General features: G+C 30.1%; 1 protein-coding gene across 2 annotated transcripts; it reads right to left on the bottom strand.

Annotated features, from left to right (window-relative positions):
* Window positions 1-3,059: 3,059 nt before the first annotated feature.
* Window positions 3,060-22,280, bottom strand: LOC136990111 (splicing factor Cactin-like). Of its 2 annotated transcripts, XM_067288470.1 has the most exons (8): window positions 22,193-22,280; window positions 18,114-18,253; window positions 17,984-18,044; window positions 12,626-12,919; window positions 11,657-11,737; window positions 8,319-8,445; window positions 4,484-4,584; window positions 3,060-3,328 (listed from the first exon to the last, which is right to left on the bottom strand). In XM_067288470.1, exons 1-8 carry the CDS (start codon window positions 22,223-22,225, stop codon window positions 3,128-3,130), a joined length of 1,038 nt encoding a protein of 345 aa, XP_067144571.1. In that variant the 5' UTR covers window positions 22,226-22,280; the 3' UTR covers window positions 3,060-3,127. The 2 variants fall into 2 exon arrangements, with proteins under 2 accessions (XP_067144571.1, XP_067144570.1); XM_067288469.1 differs by lacking the exons at window positions 3,060-3,328; window positions 4,484-4,584; window positions 8,319-8,445; ... (2 more) ...; window positions 17,984-18,044; window positions 18,114-18,253 and adding an exon at window positions 19,969-21,971 and having other exon boundaries at window positions 22,193-22,247.
* Between the last annotated feature and the right edge of the window lie 302 nt (window positions 22,281-22,582).

Genomic DNA, 22,582 nt, shown 5'->3' with positions numbered 1-22,582 from the left:
TTATCATCATTACAAAATTAAAAATATATGTTAATATAATTAATAAAAAAATATTTTTATAAATTTTAATCATTTGTTTTCTATTATAGTCCATGAGATTCTTTTAATTATACAGTTTGGCAACAATAATCGCCTCTAAATTTTTGATGTTAAAGATGTTCTACAGTCGGCCAGGATACTTTTCTATACAGAAAAGGATCTTTCAACATTAAAGCGACACACCAGTAGCCAAGCGGTTCCGTACCATGAATGAACGTTGGTGGGTTCGCGCCTCGCCAGGACCGACTGGCCATGTAGAGTTTTCTGGATTTTCTCCGTCTGTAACGACTAAATAAAGGTCAAGTACTCCCGAAGGCATTTCCCCTAGGCAAACCGCCCAATTATTGCGTTGCCGAAACTAACAAAACAAACAAATCGTCTTCCTACTTTTCCTGGAACAGACTCAGTCGACGTTGTAAAATCAACAAGAATCTGTAAACATTCGGAAAGTTCCAATTCCTTGGATTTCCAACTTCGTTACCGTCTCACAAATACCGCGAAAGTGAGCTTGTATAAAAGCTACGTCTTACTTAACGTATGCCGGTTCAAATATTTATTGGGCTATAGCAATGCAGCATGAATCTTCACTTGAAAACGTATCGATCATCAAAGATATTTTGGAGAATTGTTAAATTTACTTGCAAAAATTAAAAATTAGCAGCTGTTTTCTTGCTAAAGAAAACAGCTACTTTCATCAGGTCTTTTACAGAGTAATAATTGGATAAGTAGGTAAAGATAGATCGGATTACGCTCTTTGTATATCTGTACTCTTGGGAACATTTTTTCGTCATGACAATCAGTTTGTCGGCCTCAAGAAATGCTGCTCTAACCTCCTCTGCAACTCGGTGGAGTCCATGTGCAAGACATGTGATATGAATCATAGCCCGATAAAGAACACTGAGAACATCTCAATCTTTCAGCATATGCGGGACGACATCAATTACTGAAATTAATAGTTTCTTCCTTCTTGCCATTTGTCCTTAATGTACCTAAAAGTAAATATTTTGCTATACTCATTGGAATCTGAATGATTATCAAAAATAGACATACCTTGAGAGGGATATTCAATGCTTGCTTGAACCAGTTTTATCTTCTTTTGTTGATGTTTCACTGTTATAATTTGGCCTTCTTTTCACCGGTAGTCTCAATTCACCCATCATAATTATCCACTACTGTTCCAATAATTCCAATACTTCATTGGAAATATTTAATTTGTTCATTTGTTCTAATGCCTCTTGGAGTTCTTTACTTTCTATCCACTGATTCAGTTAATGATTTTGTAGAACTTCTGGTAATCCCATCATTACCATTGTGATAAAATTTTCCTCACAATCCCAATTGAATTCAATGTTGTTTTTTGTAGTAATAATCCAAGAATAGTTCTCTGTATTTCCAACTATTTGCAGCCCTACCTAACTGAATTCAATTTTGTCCAAAAGATGACAAAAATGACCATTTCTAATGGTCTCCATTTTTCTTTGAAATGATCTAAAATCCAAAAATTATAACATTTAACCACATATCATCTAGCCATCGTATTGGGCATATTCAAAATGTCAGCATCAATCCAGTGAGATGTTGTCGGAAGTGACGCAACTGCTGGTGTTTTCTAGAGAACACAAACGTTGACTGCCGGGAATTTCGGGAGAGAAAAACAATAAAAATGGCAAATGATGTGGACTTTCACGTTATATTAAATTTATTTTTGAACTTATTTAATGAGAACAGCTTAATGAGAAATGAATATTTCAAAAAGAGAAATAGGAATGAAGACTTTTTAAATTTCCGCAGGAGTTTTAAATAATTAAATCAATCCAAAAATTACACTTTAACAATTAAAACAAATTAGGTAATGTCTTACGTAAATATACTAGTATATTAAGATATTTTATTAATGTACTAACCGCTTTTGATTTATTCAGGATTTATTCATCAACAAATAAATTAAATTCAAAATTTTCAATGCAAAATAGAGCTCTATGAGCCTAGTGGTAGCTGCCATCTTGTTTACTAGTGTATGGAGCACAAAAAAAAAAAAAAAAAAAAAAAAACGCTTGCAATTTGTGGAAGCATGCTGGCAGCAACCGAAAGTCATCTGAGATTTTGAACAAAGGTGCTGGCTGTGCACTGAGATTTTGAATACGCCCATTAAAAATCAACTATTTTATCAATGTTCCTGGACATTATGTTTACTGACTCAAACTGCAAAAGACTTAATAAACCTAATCCAAAAAGTGATGTAGGCCTATACTGAAAATAATGTTAACCTCCTGATATCCTGGCATTCGTTCCAAAAAATTTATGAAATATGTGAGTAAGACATTACATTAAGGTTCATCACAACTGTGTCCAGTCTATGCAAAACTGCAAATCAAACTGTATCCAACGAACACAAGTGGAATAACAACAAGAACCCAAAAAACATTTGCTGGTCGAAATCATTGGTAAATGTCATAAATGAATACAATGATATCCCACCGATGTTAAGTATTACAGCCTGAAGTTTTTATCATTTGGCATTCTGTCTTTCCTGCCATTTTTTACTGATAATTTTTCCACTGTAAAAACAGGAAGAAAACACTTGCTCTTGAAAACACTATAAAATCTCATGTCGAAAATAAGAAGTATTATGTCAATAAACACTCTCTTACTTTTTTCGGGAAGAATAGTGTGGGTAGAAAATAAAAACACAACACATAGGAAGTTGACCCGATCCTTATTGGACCTTATAAAATAAAATGAAAATTACTTGAAGTATCCTATGAAATTAGTAAATCAATCAAAAGTTAAAACTACGAAACTATTCGTGTATTGAGAAAATATTACCTTCTTAATGGTTCTTTATAAGGTGGGGAATGTAAGGTGTTTAGGAAATAAGCATCCATTATTACCCAAAACTTCCCTGTGAGAAAGGAGCGTAAAGCTGAAACATGTGACAAAAGACAAGAAAAAGAAAGGGAATGGAAAGAGAGAAGTCAAGACAAAAGAACACATGTGCAAGAACTACTGTAAATTGTAACTAAACTTAAGAAAATTAATTTATTTGTACAAATTAAAATTGTTATTACATATATGCATATACACATTATTATTTAATTGCTTTGAATACTTTATCTTTCTCGCTAATCCATGAATTTTTTAATGTTTCTTTCATATCAAAGTCCGCAAAAATGTAGTCAATGCTGTGGTATGATAAGTTCCATACATCATCTTCAGAAAGCGAAAACTTTTCTGCAGTTATGTAATATTCACGTGATAAAGAAGTTCCAAATATTCCTTTATCATCTGTCTAAAAATTGTAAAATAAAATGATTTCAACAACTAATAATAAAATTAATAATAAATTTTTACATATATAAAATTAGACCAGAACTTTTCAATCAGTAAATGATTCATAGATCAATCTTTTTCCCCTCCCCTTTGAAATTCACAAATATAATCCATATATAGATAGATCTATGCAGAAGCATAAATGAAAACTTTAAAAAATGTTTTAACGTATTACACTTTTTATAAGATTCAGTTGATAAATGTCTGTCAACATTGATATACATAAGTTATTATATAATCTAATGAATTTGTGGCTGTGGAAACATGCTACAATCATCATACTGAAATAATATATGTATATATAAAAAATATAGTTAATGCTTTGTTATTAGTATAAAATAACTATTCATTCTTAGCAAGGCCCTCCTTATTTAAGTCTATTGAACAATAATTTTCACAAATTTAAAGCTCTAGTTTACATATAATATTTAGTTAATTATCAATAATTTCTATATTGGGAGAGTCAGATGATTATGAAAATATGTTGTATTGATTTCATTTGCCTGGTATATTATATTTCATTAATTTACTCAGATGAAATGAATATACTGATCATAATTAAAGTGCGTATTTTAATGCTGTCTGGTGATATATTTAGCAGCCCAAATGCAACAACTTGGTTGAATTTGGGCTGCTAAATATGCATTAATATGAATAATGTTTCAGGACATGCAAAAGACATTTCTGTAAAACAACTTGTACTACCAAAACTTGCCACCATGACACTTTCAGCATTGCAAGCATTAAACGTTTTATTTGTATAAGACACTCATTCTATACAGAGACCTAAAAAAGGCAGAGAAAACCGACTGATGGTTCCCATTCTGAGAATGTAAAATCTGAAGGCAATGAATGAACTATATTTCTTAAATGTAGTTTATTCATTAAAACTATTAAAAATCACACAGACTAAGATAAATTTTTGTTGCTTTTGACACCAAAAGTGCCATAATATGAGTTTTGATATTTTTTTATTTTATGAATGTCCTGTATGTCCCCATACCAAATTTTGTTGCATTTAAATTGATAAATATCTTTCTAAATTGCATGAAATAGGGGTACTTTAATTGCATTCATAATTAAATTCTTTATAAACATATACAGATAAACTTACACAAATTATGCAGGGGTGATTTTTTTCAAACCATAATTTAAAATGATGATCTTCATATGATTTCACTGTTCCAGATATAAGGTTGGAGGTTAAACACATCTCTGTAATTCAGAATTAAAATTTACATATGTATCATACAATTAATAAAATTTGCAATGTTTTAAATCCTAAAATTATTAGAAAATGCAAATATAATAAAAAAATAAATTTTAACTAAGCATGCATTATATTTTGGATTATAATAAAAAAAAATTAAATTTGAAAACTTATCCATATTATTCATATTTTCACTTTAGTACAACATTTTTCATGCGAAAATTATCTTTGCAGTATGGAAAACATACAACTAGAGTTATGAAGAAAGGAACAGACATCTTTCAAACATTGACTGCTGTAGATTAGCAAACTGAATTAAGCTATAGAGCAGAGAACAGAGATTTATGATAAAGTTCAGTCCAAGGAAAAGTATTCTATTGCCTATAGGGATTCACTGTAGGAGCTGCTAGAAATATTTATCAAATGTCAGGAATTTTTGTCTGCTTTTTAACTCTTTGTCCAGAAGGCACTAAAATAGTGTTTTTAATCAAACCCATTATGAGTTCAGCCAGGCCCACAACAGGGAAAACGGGTGACGAGGACCTGACATATCCATGGCAGACTGCCTATGAAAAATTTCTAAGGATCCTATCCAGACTCAAACCTACATTGGTTATTTTCAACCCCCAAAAAGGGAAGACATTGTGGATATATCAATAGGCAACCACATATGTATAGTATCAAGGCTCAGAAAGTGTGAAGTGAGCTCATGTAAGTAACTAGGAGGGGTGCCAAACTATCTACAAAAAATAAGAAATTAATTAAAAACTTTATAGAAACAAAATAAAAATATTGGTAATAGTTTAGCCAACCAAATTGTTTCTAAATTAGAAAAATATGGCTTCAATATTTAAAATATTTAAGGTCAAGGATATGATAATGGGATAAATATGGAAGAATATAAAGATATAATTTGTCAAATAATCAAGACAAATACATTCCTTGTTTAGTTCACAGTCTTAATTTAGTATGTAAAAATGCTGTTTCTAATAATTCAATAATGATAACTTTTTTGCCTGATAATCATATGCAGATATGCAATGAACATCAAGAGCAAATGCAGTTAAGGAATTACATCAACAGATATCAGAAGTACAGTATATTAATTATTAAAAGATATGGCATCAAATGATAAAATCATAGCAAAATTTAAAATTGATTTATGTTATCTGCATGGAATTTAATACTGCAAAAAACAGGAAAAGTATATAAGGCTGCATGTTTAATGGATTCGCTCTTTCTTTACAGCAGATAAAAAAATACATTTTTGATGAGAAATTATTTTTTATTGTGACATTGCCACAATACAATTTTTAATCATATTTTTAATTTATTTAATTTAAACTATAGAGAGGTTTCATGTCGACATCACGAGTGACGTCATGAGCATGCGCAATTGTCCAGCGCCATCTTTGTGACTGTTTGTGACTTGTTTACGTTTTGTGTGTGTTCACGTGCGTTTTAACTGGAGTTCTTGTGTTGTTTTTTTTCGTCGCGAATATCACTATGGTGATTTGTTGTGTAATTGGGTGTAATGCTAGTTCACTCAAGAACAAAGGAACATCATTTTTTAAAATTCCCGGCATTATTTGTCATCAAGGATCTCAAACTGAGGAGCTTTCACGACGAAGGCAAACTGCATGGCTCTCGAGAATTAACCGGAAAAATTTCGTTACGAATAAAGTGAATATCAATACAAGAGTTTGTCAGAAACATTTCATTTCAATATTTACGTTAATAAACACTAAGTTATATTTTAAAACCTAAAAGAGTTTACTGATTTGCTTATATTAATTTAGTTAGGTATAATGCATTTATAAACGAATAACTAACGTAATTTCAGGCTTTAGCTAGTGCAAACTTATAAACATTACACGTTAAAACGAAAAGCAAGTAGACTTATTATATGCTAGTTTCAACTAGAAAATAAAGGTACTGAACAATTTGAATTAAAAAATTTCCACGGCTGTTTTTAATTAGACTTTTACTTTCAGACAAAAATTCTTACTTAAGAAATACGTAAAAACACGAGTTTAAACAAACAAAAGAAAACATATCTTTCCAAGCAATATTACTTCGCTGTTATTAATTACTTTTACTTTTATATCAGGAGAAACCCAGCCACTTGTTAAATAGTTATGGGCCTCTAAAGATTTATAAGCTTTCATTTGTGACAGGGTGTAGAAATTTGTTGTAAAAACCAAATAGTTTATAATGTCACCAAATTCTACTTTCGGCCACAACTCTTGATATACGACGAAGTCTGATAAACTGGCTTCGTATGGATCGCCTTGACATAACGAAATTTTCTCTTCGTACAGAGCTGCATCTCGTCCTGTTAGACTGCTAGAATAGCTTGCAAGAAAAGAATCTTTTTTAACTTAATCCATGATAATAGAACTGCAGTATTTTTGTACGTTTAAACTAAAAAAAGACGTCGAATAACAGACTACGTGCAAGCTAAGCGAGCGAAAACTACCACAAAAATGGCGAATGGGCAGAGCAAACGTGTGTTTTATCACGTGACATGCGACCTTGAAACCTCTCTATATGCTCTCTACCTCAAATAAGTAGTGTCTTGTCCCTGTAAATCATACTTTTCCTATTATCAAAAGAGTCATGCTGATCATCTATCTAACTTCTTTCGGGGGAAAATTTCAAATCAAAATAACGTGACTTCCAGTTTGCATAGGAAGTTCATATATAGTTAATCGGAACCTCCTGCCCCAAGGTTTCCATATCTGGTCTCAGCTTTCATCTATTGACACTATTCTCGAAATTAAGGAAAGACGGACAGACAAATGGATGATAGTGGATACTTATAGGTCTACAATTTTTTCAAATTGCAGCCCAATAAATATGAAAATTTAGCTTTAAAGATGTACTGTACAGTATATGTCAACAAAATTTCAAAAGTACTACTACAGAAGAAACTACAAAAGAACTAATTTTTTTTAGAAAAATATATTTTTACAGTAGAAATGAGAGAGATATGAAAGTAATAAACATGCTGGCCAGATGGCTAAAGTAGTTAAGATATTAGCTTACTGCTCTGGAGAACCAAGAGCAGTTGGACTAACAGAAAACGTTTTGTAATTACCTACAATGCCACAAAATATAAAATATAAACATGATTTCCAGATCATCAATACATAGTAAGTACTTGTTTTTCCACTAAAATATTGTCAGATTTGTTAACAATTGCAATATTATCATGCCAACATATTGCATTTATGCTTTTGTCTTTCATCATCTTTTTGTCAGCTATTAATTTTAAAATTTTCATTAAAGTGAATTTTTATAAAAAGAGGAAATAAAATAAGGTCTTACCATATTTTAAATGAAAAATTTTATATTATCATTAATATCAAAGTCTATTCCAAAGCTGTAGCTGTCTCATTATCTATATTGTTTGATTGGGATTTAAAATATAGAAATTAAAATGTAAAATAAATCTTTGTATGAACATAAGAAAAAAAAAGTCATTTGGAAGTTCTAAATCAAAATAAACATATGAAAATATTTTTCAGTAATCTTTCTGTGGAATTGTTTAATTATGAGACAAAAACAAGAATTCTTAAAAGTACATTCTAAATAATTCTTTTTACTGTAATTGATGAACTGGGTTACTAAAGTGTATTTAATTTCCTTATCTATTAACTTGAAATAGACTGCTTCAAACACAACATAATATGAATTTGTCTTTAAAGATAAATGACATATTAAAAAGAAAATTTACCTATAGGTATCTTTAAACTTTCTGCTCTCGATTTTGCATTTTCACAATCATGTAAAAATGTTCCATGACCAATTCTATCTGGAGGTAGCGACAGAAGTATTTCCGTTTCATTATTTCTTCCGGGAATCTTTTAAAAATAATTATATATTTATGTTTTTGAATATATATTGAAATATACTTATTAAAATTTATGTAAAGTAAGTTAATAAGATCAATAACTAAAATTAAAAAAAGAAAATATATTTTTCTTATTAAATTAAGAATTAGAGCCTTACACAGATGAAGGTATTTGCATGTCAATTCATGGATATCCATATCAATATTTTAAAATGTTATAAAATTGCAAGTTAACATGATAAAATGTAGCATTTTTTATGACATGTAGTATAATAAACGAATGCAAATATATATATAAATGTTTTTTTCAATAAAAAATTTAATTTTTACAAGAAATGGATTTGATGATAATTTAAATAAGAAAAAAAAAATGCATATTAATAAAGTAAACAATGAGTCGTATCTGCTAATAGAAACAAATATATAGGCAGTCCTCTACTTACGAACATTCAACTTACAAACTTTCGAAGTTACGAACAAAGCCAACGGATGGCAGGTTAAAGTGCAGTTGGTTATTTTTTATGTATGGTCAAGTTTATTTTTGAAGTTTTACATTAAAACATTTACAGTATATACATATGTACATTTGTAGTTCTTCACTCTCAATTCTTTCATTTATGTATGTGAAAATTTATATATCTGTATACCTGTAAATTTATCTGTCTTTATTCCCGGTAGTGCCCAAAGCGGAACCGAGCTATGTACTAAAATTGGTACCTAATAAACTTAAAATGAATGAAGAAAAAAAAAATGTACATTTGTAGTTGTTTTAAATGAGTAATTTTCATAAACAATGTACTGTACATGTGACTGATTTGAATTTATACTTCCCTTTAACAATCTTAATTCAACATTATTCAAGTAGCCTAACATTACATAATTGTAAAAGCAATGTTGTATTTGAGTTTTTGCGCCAAACATCGTCTTTTCGAGTTACGAACTTTTCGACTTGCGAACGACCGCTACGAACAGATTAAGTTTGTAAGTAGAGGATTTACTGTATATTGGTCTATTTTTATCAACATTTATTTTACAGTGTGAAAAATTCCTTTATTTGTAAGTTGCTGTGGATAAAATTATTATGTCTTAATTATAACAAGTAAAGATACCTGATGAAGTTTCAGATATAACTTATGAACGACTGCACTATTTAAAGATCTAACAATGACCACATACCAATTGAATGTTTATTGATTATGATCTGAATTAAACAACAAATTTTTATAATAGTTTTATTTATTTGATATTGTTTTTATAACACAATGTTATTGTTAAATTTGAAGATTACATGTACTAAAAAGAGAGATTAATAAAACAGTGTTTTATAAATAAAATATGCAAACATTTTAATAAATTTTTTATTCTTTTCAATATCTTCAGATTGTGATTATTTAACCTCATAATAGGCATTAAGAATAATTATTAAATAAAAATTTAAACATATACAAATTTAACTGATACTATTAAAACTTTGATTTTCTCTGTAGAATTCTGAATTTCTTTAAAAAAGTTATATTTATAAATTTGCACTTACAAAATTAATAATTAGTTTTTGAATCTGTAAAGTTTTAGCATTCTATTAATATTTTTCACATTAAATTAAATTAAAAATTATTTTTTCACTGAATGTACCAGTACAATACAGAATTTGTTAAAGTTTTTCATTATGAACTGTACAGGAGCAGTTATTATTGCTTTCTTTCTAAAAACAATACTATAAAAGTTTTATTCGTACACTGAAAAACAATAATAGCATATTTGTTTTATATAATTTGAAAGATTTTCCTGTACAGTTCATAATGAAAAACTTAAACTTTAATGATTATTGACTTTTTTAACTATATCTTATTAATTTCAAGTTATATTTGACTTCTTGGATATAGGAAAATTATATTTAACAATAGATAATTGTTTAGAAGGTCCTCATAAACTTCAGATTCATTTATTTTTAAAAGGAAGATTATTGTAACAGATTTTTATCCCTTTTTGCATGTTCAAAACAGAAAAAATCAGACATGTCTTATACTCATAGTCTAAAACAACACCCAGAAGTCATCTCAAACAGACCACACTACATGTTATGGATCGATAATAGACATTTTCAACTGAATTGCTTAACAATCGCATTTAAACAGTTTAAATAAGCTTTGTTGGTAACAATTTAATTTAAACTTCTTTTTAATGTTTAAAATGCAAGACGATATTATGATACAGTATTGAAAGAATTTAATGCACATGCAGAAGAGTTGTCAGACATCTATTTTCTAGCATTTGTATTGCTTTCCTAAACTATTGTTATTTAACAAAACTTAATAAAATTGATTATTGTGTATATTATTACTAATCATCTAACCTAATATTGTAGGATATATCATACATTTGAGACCATTAGTTAATTTTATAAATTATATATTAGATATAATTTCTTTATACTGTATCTATAATGGATTTTATTACTTGGTAATTGATAATGTGATATTGTATTTTTATGTAATTTGTAGTTCGACCAAAAAGATTAAATGAAAAGGGTTTAATGATAGCTGAATGTTAGTATAATGGTCAAAGATTTATTATATGTTAGTTATTAAATAAATTATTAATAATCTCAAATGTGCGATATACTCTACAATATTAAACTACATGAATTACCGTATATCTTGACAGATAAGACAAGGTATAAATTTTCGTTGAAGTTTTATAGTTTTAGCTTATATTTGTCCTATAAGACGACCTCCAAACTATCAATGGCCTTTAAATTTAGTTTAGATCAGCGATCGTCATCTGAATAACAATACTGTATAGCGTATATGGAATTATGTCCTATTTGTAATTTTTCAAATGAACAAATTTATTTTCTTGCATCTTGCAGCACTGCCTTGCGACTGTTGCAAGCATTCGCACTGATTCGGCATTCGGGTAATGACCTTGACTATTTACAAAAAAAACGTCTTATGGGCTATTCTATTTTGTGCAGATATCCTACTCTCTACTAGTAAATAATTATGGTTTGTCCGTTTTTTTATAATGGTTTTAATTTATATAAATTTCAATCTAATTTTTTGTATCTGTCCTATAAGACGACCCCGGATTTTGGGGGCCTTTTTTTATGATTCAACTATCGTCTTATCTGCCGAGATATACGGTAGTACCAATATATATAATAGTCAAATTGTATTAATAGGGTTAATATAATTTATTTCATATTAAAATTTTTTACTTACTTCACTAATATGTAATGCCAATTTTAAATTATTCTGTCTTGCATACTGAAGTACAGGTAAAAATGATTGAACGTCTCCAATCTAATCAATATATAATAAAATTGAATTTCTATAATTAATTAAATCAATCTTATGATTTTTTAATGTTTTCAAATTTTTAAAATATGATCATAACACTAATAAATATTTAAGTAAATAATCAAAATATATTCAAATATATAAAATATTGTCTTTCTAACTCAGTTAAATACAAAATAAAAGATATTTTCAATACAATAAAACAATCTGTTATTAAAATTCAAATATGTTCAGTAAACAAAAGTTAGATTCAAGAATATAAGACTTTCATATGTTAAAACAGAATAATCATTAGCCCAGGAATTTTTTGAGATGTGGCCTGTGCTGGATACGTTAGCTCCCATCCCTTACCATCCAGTTGGTCCCATTGCAAGCCTGGTTGAACTCAGGACGAGTTTTAAAAAAGCCCTCCGTATGCTTTGGACTTTAGAATGCATGACTCACTCCAATCTTTATATAATCCAACACGCCCAACATTGCATGTTCTACGAGCCTATGATTTCAATTTCATAGTTGTGGATGGGATAATGAAATCAAAACATGGCTGGCTGCCTCAAAGAGGATATTTCACACAAACAAATTATGAGTCTAGGCAGTCACCGAACAAGTAAAAGGGTAAGCAGCTTAAAGATGATTAAAAACAACAAATTCTATTGAATAAAAATTCTGTTGTAAGAAAATCCAAACATCTAAAGGGATGGTTGGCTCAAAGAGTGATCATCTGGAGACGTTTTTACTGTATATAAATATGGTTTTTGCAATTACAATATACCACATATAATAATTTTTTATTTGTCTTTTTCTATAATAAAATTACTGAAACTAAAAATATAGAAATTTATTTAATCCAAAATGATAATAATTATTTCAAATGATAGAATTATTTAATACCTGAGGATCACCACTTAAATCAACTCCCACTACATCATTATCTGTCAAATGCATGTACTTTTCTGCTAATTTTGCTGTTTCATATGCTTCAGATAATGAATTTCTTCTATCAATTGATAACAGCACTTTAACTATAATATTGGGATTCTTCTCAGCATTATCTTTTATGGCAGTTAAAACAGATTCTATATACTGTTCTTTTGTCATTTTTCCTTCAATATTACGTGGAGTGCTTCTCAATTCAAGATATCTTACATTATCTTTACTGAAATCTTGGATCACATCATAAGCAGCCTGTCAAAAAAACATTTACGAAGCATCAATAGAATGAAAATTACAATAAAGCAAACATAATAATTTAAGAACTAGTTGGAATTAAAGTATATATTCAAATTTTGGAACAGAATATTTTCAATAAGAAACAAATTTACTGTTGCTAAAAACAAAGCAACTAATTAAAAAGACTGACACATCATTTATTATTTGGGATTAAAGTGTAAAATTTAAATGTTTGATATATAATTTACTGATGATTTCAGAAATGCAAAAGAAAGTTGTAGTAGTATTAGTCCTGGAATTGGAACTATGTTCCTTTATAAGATACTTTATTCTGATTTTTGTTTAGCTTCATAAATGTGGAGTGTTTCATGAAGTGTAAATAGGCAAACTCTCAATAATGAATAGAAGAAACCATCTAAATCAGAGGTCCCCAAACTTTTTTGTCTTGTAGACCATGTGCCAATTTTTTATGTTTTGGGTAGACCCCCTTGTTTTTCTAATATTGAATTGTTACAAATTCATCAACTTCAAATGTGTTTTTGACAGCTGACACAGTGCTACTCGCTTTGATAGGTTTAACTGTAGAGTGAAAAAGTTAAAAAAAAACACATGTTAAGTTTTATACATTTATTAATTAAAATGACACAAAATGCAAATCTAGTAAAATTATAACATAAAATAACTACACAAAAAAAATAAATGCTTTTAACGGGAGGGATGAGCCTGATGTTTGTGTAGAACAGTTCTTAAAACCTTTCCAATAGCTGGCAAAATTAATTGTTCCCCGATAGTATGCAGTTTCCTAGATTTTGCTATAAGTAGCGAGATATTGTAAGATGCCCGCACACCATCATCGTTTCTTTGCGACGTTGAAGCGAACATACTATCCATCATGGGTCTCTTGTAAAGTTTTTCTTTAAGTATTTGAAAGTATTTCAAATCTTTGCCTGTTTTATCAGGGTGACACTTTCTCAGATGATGATGGTTTCAGAGCGTCATTGCTCAAAACTTTGTTACAAAAAAGCACATAGGCAATCATTTGTCCGACAACAATGGAATGAAGCCAATTTCAAATAATCAACAATGTACTGTCTACATTTCTTATTAGATTCGACCATGTTTAGTATCAGTTATCTGTGGACAAAAATTAAGCTATTTAAATATGATAAGACGTAGCATTCAAAATTGATTCCCGGTGTAAAACCTTATTTTAATTTAATTTAATTTTTAGATATCTTTTGTATGTATATAGAGAGGAATCATGTACCATAGAATCTTGTTTTTAAAGATAGAGATATATATAATACCAATTGCTAAAACTTTGGAAAACAAAACTATTAAGGAATACTTGTGTAACTGTGGTCGACTTGAATATTGAACTACTATTACCTCAAGTTATGATTGGCGTATCTGTGCAATCAGAGAAACTACAAAAAAAAATTATAAAAAATAATTTACTTACTTTTCTTTGGCACTCCCAAACAAGATGCATTGATTCACTTTAACTTGTATGTACTGTACCTAACTACCTATTTATATTTTTTAAAATATTTGCTTAACACTTTTCAAGATTCCGAAATCAAATGAACAGTGTTTGTCTCTGACATTTGTATTTATAATTGACGAATTAAAAAAGTCCGTTCAAGTACAATTGGTACAAGTCTGCGCCGTCCCTGCAAAGCTCTGGTACAAGTCTAAACAAGCATTGCTACTTCACATACGCACGCAACATATTGATACTAGTGTCAAATGTGCAAGTTTTTACAAGATACAAGTGTTGCAACCACAAAGCGAATAGCCTACTTGCACAATTTTATGAAATATACTTAATTAATATGTAATTGAGCGTAGTAAATAAAATAATTGCTTACTATGAAATTTATAATACTTAAACAGTTTGATAATAATTAAATAATAACTTAAATTTCAATAACAAAAGTATAACAATAATTTTATAAGTAAAATGAAATAGGTTGATTGAACTCAAGAGAATATTCTAACAATTAGCATTAATTAAAATTCAAAGCAAATAAGTTGTTAGTTTGACTCATGATCCCATCATTGATTCGAATTTTCCCATGATTAAAGCATGGAGTCATAAAGTTTCCCAAATCTAGCTCCAAATCTTCATGTTTCATAAACATTTGTTTAAAAAATTTTTACTTTATAGGTAATTGATATGTCTATTATAAGAAAGTATTATGTAAGTACAGTACATAGGTACTATCTGTGTTATGTGAATTATTCCATAAATGGAATAATTCACATAACACAGATAACCAAAATTTCACATAACACATAACCAAAATTTCGGTCACGACCTGCTTAAATGGGATCTATTCTCGTGGACCCCCATTTACATCTCATGCACCCCCCAATTTTTATTTTCACAGACATGGACCCCTTGCAGTTAGGAGTTGACCCCTAGGGGTCAATATAGACCACTTTGGAAATCATTGATCTAAATGATGAAATGCATTGTAATGTTATAGAAATGCTGGAGGATGGTCAACGATAAGTCAATGTAGTGAGATGGCTTAGTGTGCATCGAGGCATTGAACATTGGCTTTGGAATCAGTATCAAAGGATCACACCATCTTAGAGCATGTATGAAACACATTAGGAAGACAGATTGAAAGTTTCAGTATCCCACCCCATACTCTTTTAGAGCTCTAACAGGCTCTTCTGCAAGAACGGAAATTACTACCACAAAATTTGATCAACAGTGTCATTGCTAGCACAGCTATGTTTGTTGTTATCAAAGCCTGCATTGCACACACTATTAGACAAAAGTGACCATCAAACATTTCAATGCTATATTTGACTATCAAACTGTAAAAACCATAAACTTACATTTTTTTTCTAGTAATCAGTTTATTCATTTGTATGTAGTATACTTGTCCACACAAAGTTATTCTTTAACTTTCATTCAAACCAATAACACAGTTTTTGTTTTATTCACAATAATCTATTTGTTCAATTATATGAGCACTAAGGCGGCTTTTCTTTTTCACTAGCCTTATTATACCATCAATAAAAAGGAGGACAAGCTTTAGTTTTCCTAAAGCAAGTCCTCCCTGGCACCTCTAAAGTTCTGTAGTAAAAATATCATTTCATCATTTTTAAATGACGTAAACTAATATCATGTCTGAAGTGATTTTTTGGACAGTTTCAAGATCAAATAACATACCAGTTGATGAAATGATTACAAGTGATATATCATGTCATTTGAAACTGTCCAAAAATCTTTTCAGACATGATATCACTTGATACTCAGCAATACTTCCAATTGATTTCTTGATATCAAGTGCATTGCTAAATGATTTTACAGAAGTTGGAAATAGGGACTGTCCATTAATTAAGTGTACAATTTAAGGGAGGGGGGTTCATGAAAAATAAATCATTGTATATGATAGGAAGGGAAAGGGTTCAGACATTGTCTACCTGGTCTATTTTAGTCGCTTGTTCTTATAAGCCTTTTTTTAATAGTTATGTGAGTTAGAAAACATCTGCAGAACTTGCTTTGCATTTCTTTAATGTCAGCAGGTCCATGAACTATTGGAGTGGGTTTGTTAAAAGCACACATTGTACACAACAGGGAGAGAAGTGATCAAATGTGGTTCAAAAACTGCACCTGTAATTAATGGATGCTCCAATCTTTAATTAACAATAAAATATTTTTCAAAATATTTTCAAAAGGTTTTGAACATGATGTCAAGTGATGTCAATCACAATATAATATCAAATGCAATGCCACCACTAAGATATTTATGCTTGTGTGCAAGTCCTATTTTTTTCACCATTACCGTGAATTTTTACTTTTTGATTACCATTAAAACACATGAATTGAATTTGTATGGTATAAATGTCTGGTAATATTGTTACATACTAGACCAAAGGTTCCCAAGCTGTTGCTTTTTGTGCAAGATTTTTGCTTGTGATCCCCTACTACTTTGCCTTTCTTTTCTATTTATATCCCCTCTTTCTGCAATTATGATTCCATATGTGACCTCATATCTCTGTAAAAAAAATTTCTCATAAATGACTGCCATCAAAACGACAGTGAGAAATTGCCTTAAACTTGAAAATGATTTAACTTTATGTGTTTCAAATATAGAACCCATATTTGAGAAAGTAGTTTCTGAAGACAAGGATATGTTTAACACAAACTTTTTGTCGTAAATACAAAATAAATACAGTTGAACCCGTCTATCGCAAATCTGACGAGAAAAAAAAATTTGAAATAGACAGATTTCAAGATATAGAGGTTGTTACACAGTAAGCAATAGGTTTGACTGGAGATATATAGTGTACTTGTTATTGTATTTTATTAATACAATAGCAAGTACAGTACATACCTGTATTAGGTATAAATAAAACATTTTTGACATACCTTAACAGCTATAGCTTGTCAATAGTTGCCTGACTTTCTTCAACCAAGCCAAACTTGCGGCAAATCAGAAAAAAGCAGCATTAGTTGCAACTACATACTGTATTGCAAGAGATGTTCCTTAACTATAGTTTATGACATCAAAATGTAATTGTTGAGCTTTTAATTTGTAATTGACACTTCACTCCATAATTTGATATATAGAAGTTTTGGAAAAAAATTATTTCAGATAAACATGAAAAATGTATTGAATTTAGACTGAAAATGCAGGGAAAAAAATAAATTTTGAGATAGACAGGTTCAACTGTATATGTTAATATGGCTTTTTCACTTTATGTAAAATCTCTTGCAACACCTTGGGGGCTGTGACCCACACACTTTACAAATTGCAGTACTAGACCATACAAGTTTATTCCTCACTGGATGAGAAACTCATCATCTTTGCACAAACTTGATCGTGCAATACTATAAATCCATATAAATATATAACACCAGCATAAACATTTTCACCATCGAAACAATTTTACTTTTACAATGTAATGTTTTGTTCCATATTTTGTCATTTCGTAATTCAAAATAGACAATTAGGAATGTCTTTTGGAATGCCCTTGATGACAGTGCAAGTGTGGTGGCACTGTATACTTTCAGAGCAAATACTGGGTATAAAAATAATTGTAAATAATACATACTCTATATATTGCTTCTGGGGAATCAGTAATTTGATGAATCAATGAAAATAACTTAAAACATCTGAAAAAATACATTATTAATATTTATCAAATTCAAAATCAAAGATAAAATAATAAAAATTTACCTTACTCAGTCATTGTCTTTCTTCCTCCAGAATATGTTAACAATGATGGATTAATCAACTGGTCAGATTGTGTTAAGTTTTTCATCTTGATCAAGTTTAGTAGTGTTTCAGAACTTAGAGAACCATTCAAATGAGCATGTAGTTCCTTGAAGAATTTTCAAAGATTAATAATAAAAGTATTTGGAAAAATTCAAGTACACAGCTTTAATTATAAAAATTTGCAAGTGATATTCATTAAAATTTCTTTTTCACATATGAAATTATTTAATCACTAATTAATTTAGGAAAGTTTTCATTGTTTCGAATCAAATTGCATTTACAGATTACAATTCAGAATTATTAACTGATAAATAACATTTAAAATTTCTTTATTTTATATTTTATTAAAAATATATATGCATTTATTATGTGATGTTGCAAAAGATGTCAAATATAAACCGAATAATTTCAATTAAGAAATACTAATTGTTAAAAATACTTTTCAAATCGGGTAAAAGAAATGAATCAGTTGGATAATGCAGTCATTGAGTGATGGCAACTATAAAGACAATAGTAGCAAATGCATTTGACAATTTTTTACCACTACAATTAAAATTGCATCTAAATATAAGGAAGATTTTCACTTATCATCATACTTAAACCATTAAATTAATTTTATCGTGTACTTATTTTTAATAAATTATCCCAAACTTCTAACTACTCTTTATACTGTTCTAATACAGGAAAATTTACTGGTAATTAGTAAAATTAAGTTGTTAATGTTTTTAGAAAAACTGCATTTTAAAGTTTTGCAATTTTTTAATTTTAAAACCTTAAAATATTTTTTTTGACAGTACAAAATTTAAATGAACTTAATTCTTCCTGATGAAAAGTTATATTTTAATAAATTTTCAATTATGATGCTAATTTAATTTAGATAAAAAAATATTTAGTGAGGTAACAATAACAAGTAACTTTACTATTTTTTTCAATGAACAACAATAGAATCCACTTATTGTAATTTCTTTAAGACTCACCTATTTTGATGACGAAAACTGATAACATTAAGCTAAGCAAGAGGTAATTCTGATTTATTCACTCTGGAATTAAAAAGAATCTTAAAACAAATCAGAATTAGCATAATGTGCAATTCCACATAACATTAAATAATTTAAATCATCAGAGATTACAATAAGCAGATTCCACTGTATTAAGATCAGATGTGAGATGATGTTTAACATTTAATGCAGTGTTTTTTAATCTTTTCTAACATTTGCCCCCCTTATTGATAATTTTTTTTCTTGCAGCACCCCTACTTCTCTATCAATGTAGAATTACTGTGTGTTTGGTACTTTTAGTAATACACATAAGCATTATGTACTGCTCAGTGATTTAATGCATTATAATTTAATTATTAGCTCTAGGAAAGTTATAACTAAATTTTAAGTGTAATTCATTTTTTATTTTATTCCGATTTCTATATAAAATTAAAACAAATTTAATCATATTTTCTTTTTATTAAAATATGACAAGAATATATGCAATATTGCAAATTCATCAATTTATCCAGATGTGTACCTAAACATTATTTTAAATGTATAATAAACTATGCACAATGTTAAATAAACAAAAAGTACAAGTTTAACACAAGCATATTATTTTGTATTCTGTACTTTTGGCAGTTTTTGAAAATTTAAATAGTATACAATACTGTATAATTCTATCCAAGTTTGCAAAAAACTTAAAATTATACTATAAATTTTTATTCAAGTGTATTGCAAAATACCAATATTACTATTATTATTGTAATTATGATTGAATGAAAATGACTACATTAACATGGTTAATGCATTTGAGTCTTGTAATGATAATACATTAAAGTTTATTAAAACAACAATTTAATTGTGATTCTCAGAATTTTATATTTATAAAAATTATTTTCTTAAAACTGTTATTCGTCAATAATGACATTTAATATAATCCACAACAGTTTCGTATTTAATCGCAAACACAATTTTTATCTACGATATCTATATCGTTTAAAATGAAACCACAATTGAAATATGTTGTTATGAAACTGACACCTGAAACCACGTTTGTAAGAATATTCCCATTCTCTATTCACAATTTTAAAAGCTATATCTTCGTACGGTGGTCCGGCATGAAATCGTAACGTAGCAAAGTCTTTATTGTCTTCGCAGGCAGTCAGGGTATATTCGGGAGTCTTAGATTTGTTTATCAAATCGGGATAGAATATATTAAATTTATATCCTTGCACGATTTTTGGTGGAGGATTATCCATGTCGTAATGAGTTTGATTGTACTTATTCCATTCGAAACCGGTGTGAACTCTATTGAAGTATCGTGGTTTTCTAGGTCTGTATTTGTCGGACCACAGATAAGTCTTTTCGACGGGAGTTTCCACGTTAAAAACGGCTTCTTCGCCGTCCATTCCTTTTCTGGCTTCTCTTTCGAATGCTTTTTCTTCTTTCGTTAGTGCGTCTTCGACTTTACCGGTACCCGCAAACTGCCGACGAACGAATTCCAGTCGTTTTTCTTCTTCTTCGGCATCCACGATGAAAGTTCCGGGTTCTAATTCGTCAAAAGATAACAGACGAGGACTATATCCGTTAGCGATGTATTCGTCCTCGCACTGTTTAATGGGATCGCATTCTTCTATTTGAGAACTTTGGCTAGTTTCGGCCTCTTCGGTACTTTCGTTCGATTCGAACTTTTCGCAAGCCGCTTTCGCTTCGGTTACGGAAGTATCTTCGACGACGGCTCGAGACGACGACGACGTGCAAGGAAATAAAGGTCCGCTTTCCACTCCCTGTTCCTGTTTTAACTGGAACAACTTCCGTTGTAAATTTTCTTGATGTCTCTCCCGCAGTCTCGCACGAGCCATGTAAGCTTTTAACCTGGATAACAACGTTTCCCAATATCCGATATCCACTCCTTCTTCGCCGCAGTGAATTTTCCGATTTATCTGACCGTATAAAGCTTGTAACTGAGCGGGCGTCTTGCCTTTGAAAACCGTGACTACGTCGGCACTGACGGTCGCGTTAATTCCCTCTCTCCGATCTCCCACGTGTTCCGTCGAAGAACTGTCGACGCGTCTCAATTTATGAAGTTCGTCTTCCACTATAATCTGTAAATCTCTCCAATAATCCCAATTTTTCCCATTTTCTAATTCCATATAAACTTTGATGTCTTCCTGTAAATCTTCCAGATCTTGCATATTCAGACCGTTAAGATAAATGTACGGTTCGTGCATTTCCACGGTCAGATCCTCCTCTTCCGCACTAATGTATCTCGCCAAGAGATCGATGGGTTTCGCTCTGCCGTCCTGGATACGAATCTTCGAACGCAGTTTGGCCTGTTGCAGATGAAACCCGTCTTCTTGTTTCTCCCACTCCTTAAACTGGGCAGCTTCCTTTTCTCTCTGAATTCTGGTCAATTCTTCTTCTCTAGATTCTCGTTCCCTTTCCCTTTCTAGCCGCCGCCTTTTCACTTTTTCCAACTCTCTCCTGTTTTCGTCCAGCTTCAGTTTGTTTCTTCTTTCGATTTCTTCCTCTTTTAAGCTTTTGAGTCCCTCTTTTTCCAACTTTTTATTCCAAACAAACGTCTTCAGAAGATTCGCATCGCCAAACGGGTTGTCAGTATTTGTATATCCCATGTATTCTTCATCCCATCCCATTTGCTCTTTCCGTTTTCTTTCTTTCGCTTCTTTCTTCGCTAATCTTCGGAGACGTTTTTGTTCCGGGGTTTCTATTTGTTTTAAGAAGGCTTTTTGCCTCCTCCTCTCTTCTTTCAAGCGCAGTTTCTCAGCTACGTCCGCCATTTTGTCTAATGTGTGCTCATTACGTAAGCATCAACATCGTATCCTCAATTTAAAATTAGTGAAATATTCTTCGTCCTTTATTAATACCAAATTATTTTAAAATTATAATTAATTGAATTCTGTTTAATTCGAAATTTATTAATTTACTTTCGATAAAAATAATTTTTAACGATTTATATTTTGCCACATTAACTAATTTATAAATGAATAATAATGTAATCACATGCAAATAATTAGAATGTTAAAATAAATCGATAAACTAACCACTTTAGGAATAATGTTACAAAATTGTTCCATTGTGATTATTATTATTATTTCCTATCTTTAGTTTGAGTGGTGCCCTCTGGTGCCTACTGGTTCGATTTATTTGTAACAACCCGTATAGCAGGGGTGGCCAACAAGTCGATCGCGAAGCCAATTTTGGTCGACCGCTCGCGATGTCTTTACTTTATGTGTTACACTTGTAACTGAACGTAACAAGCAAACGCAACGGTATGCATGCAGTTATTACTCGACTCATAGAAAAACACAGCCATTTAGCTCGAATATTTGGTACTGTCATACGGCAGCTTCTTTTCTTTAGTACATGTATTAACAATATTATTACTATTTCTCCCATTATTATTAAGGTAATAAAATAGATTCCAAATCTGT

This window comes from Centruroides vittatus, unplaced genomic scaffold (genome assembly GCF_030686945.1).
Source record: "Centruroides vittatus isolate TY-2023 unplaced genomic scaffold, ASM3068694v2 scaffold_861, whole genome shotgun sequence".
Taxonomy (NCBI): Eukaryota; Metazoa; Arthropoda; class Arachnida; order Scorpiones; family Buthidae; genus Centruroides; species Centruroides vittatus.
Note: the sequence above shows the minus strand (reverse complement) of the source record. Positions and strands in the feature narration are given on the sequence as shown.

Coding starts and splice junctions, on each gene's coding strand:
- LOC136990111 (XM_067288469.1), bottom strand. CDS start 21,928: ATGGCGGACGTAGCTGAGAAACTGCGCTTGAAAGAAGAGAGGAGGAGG.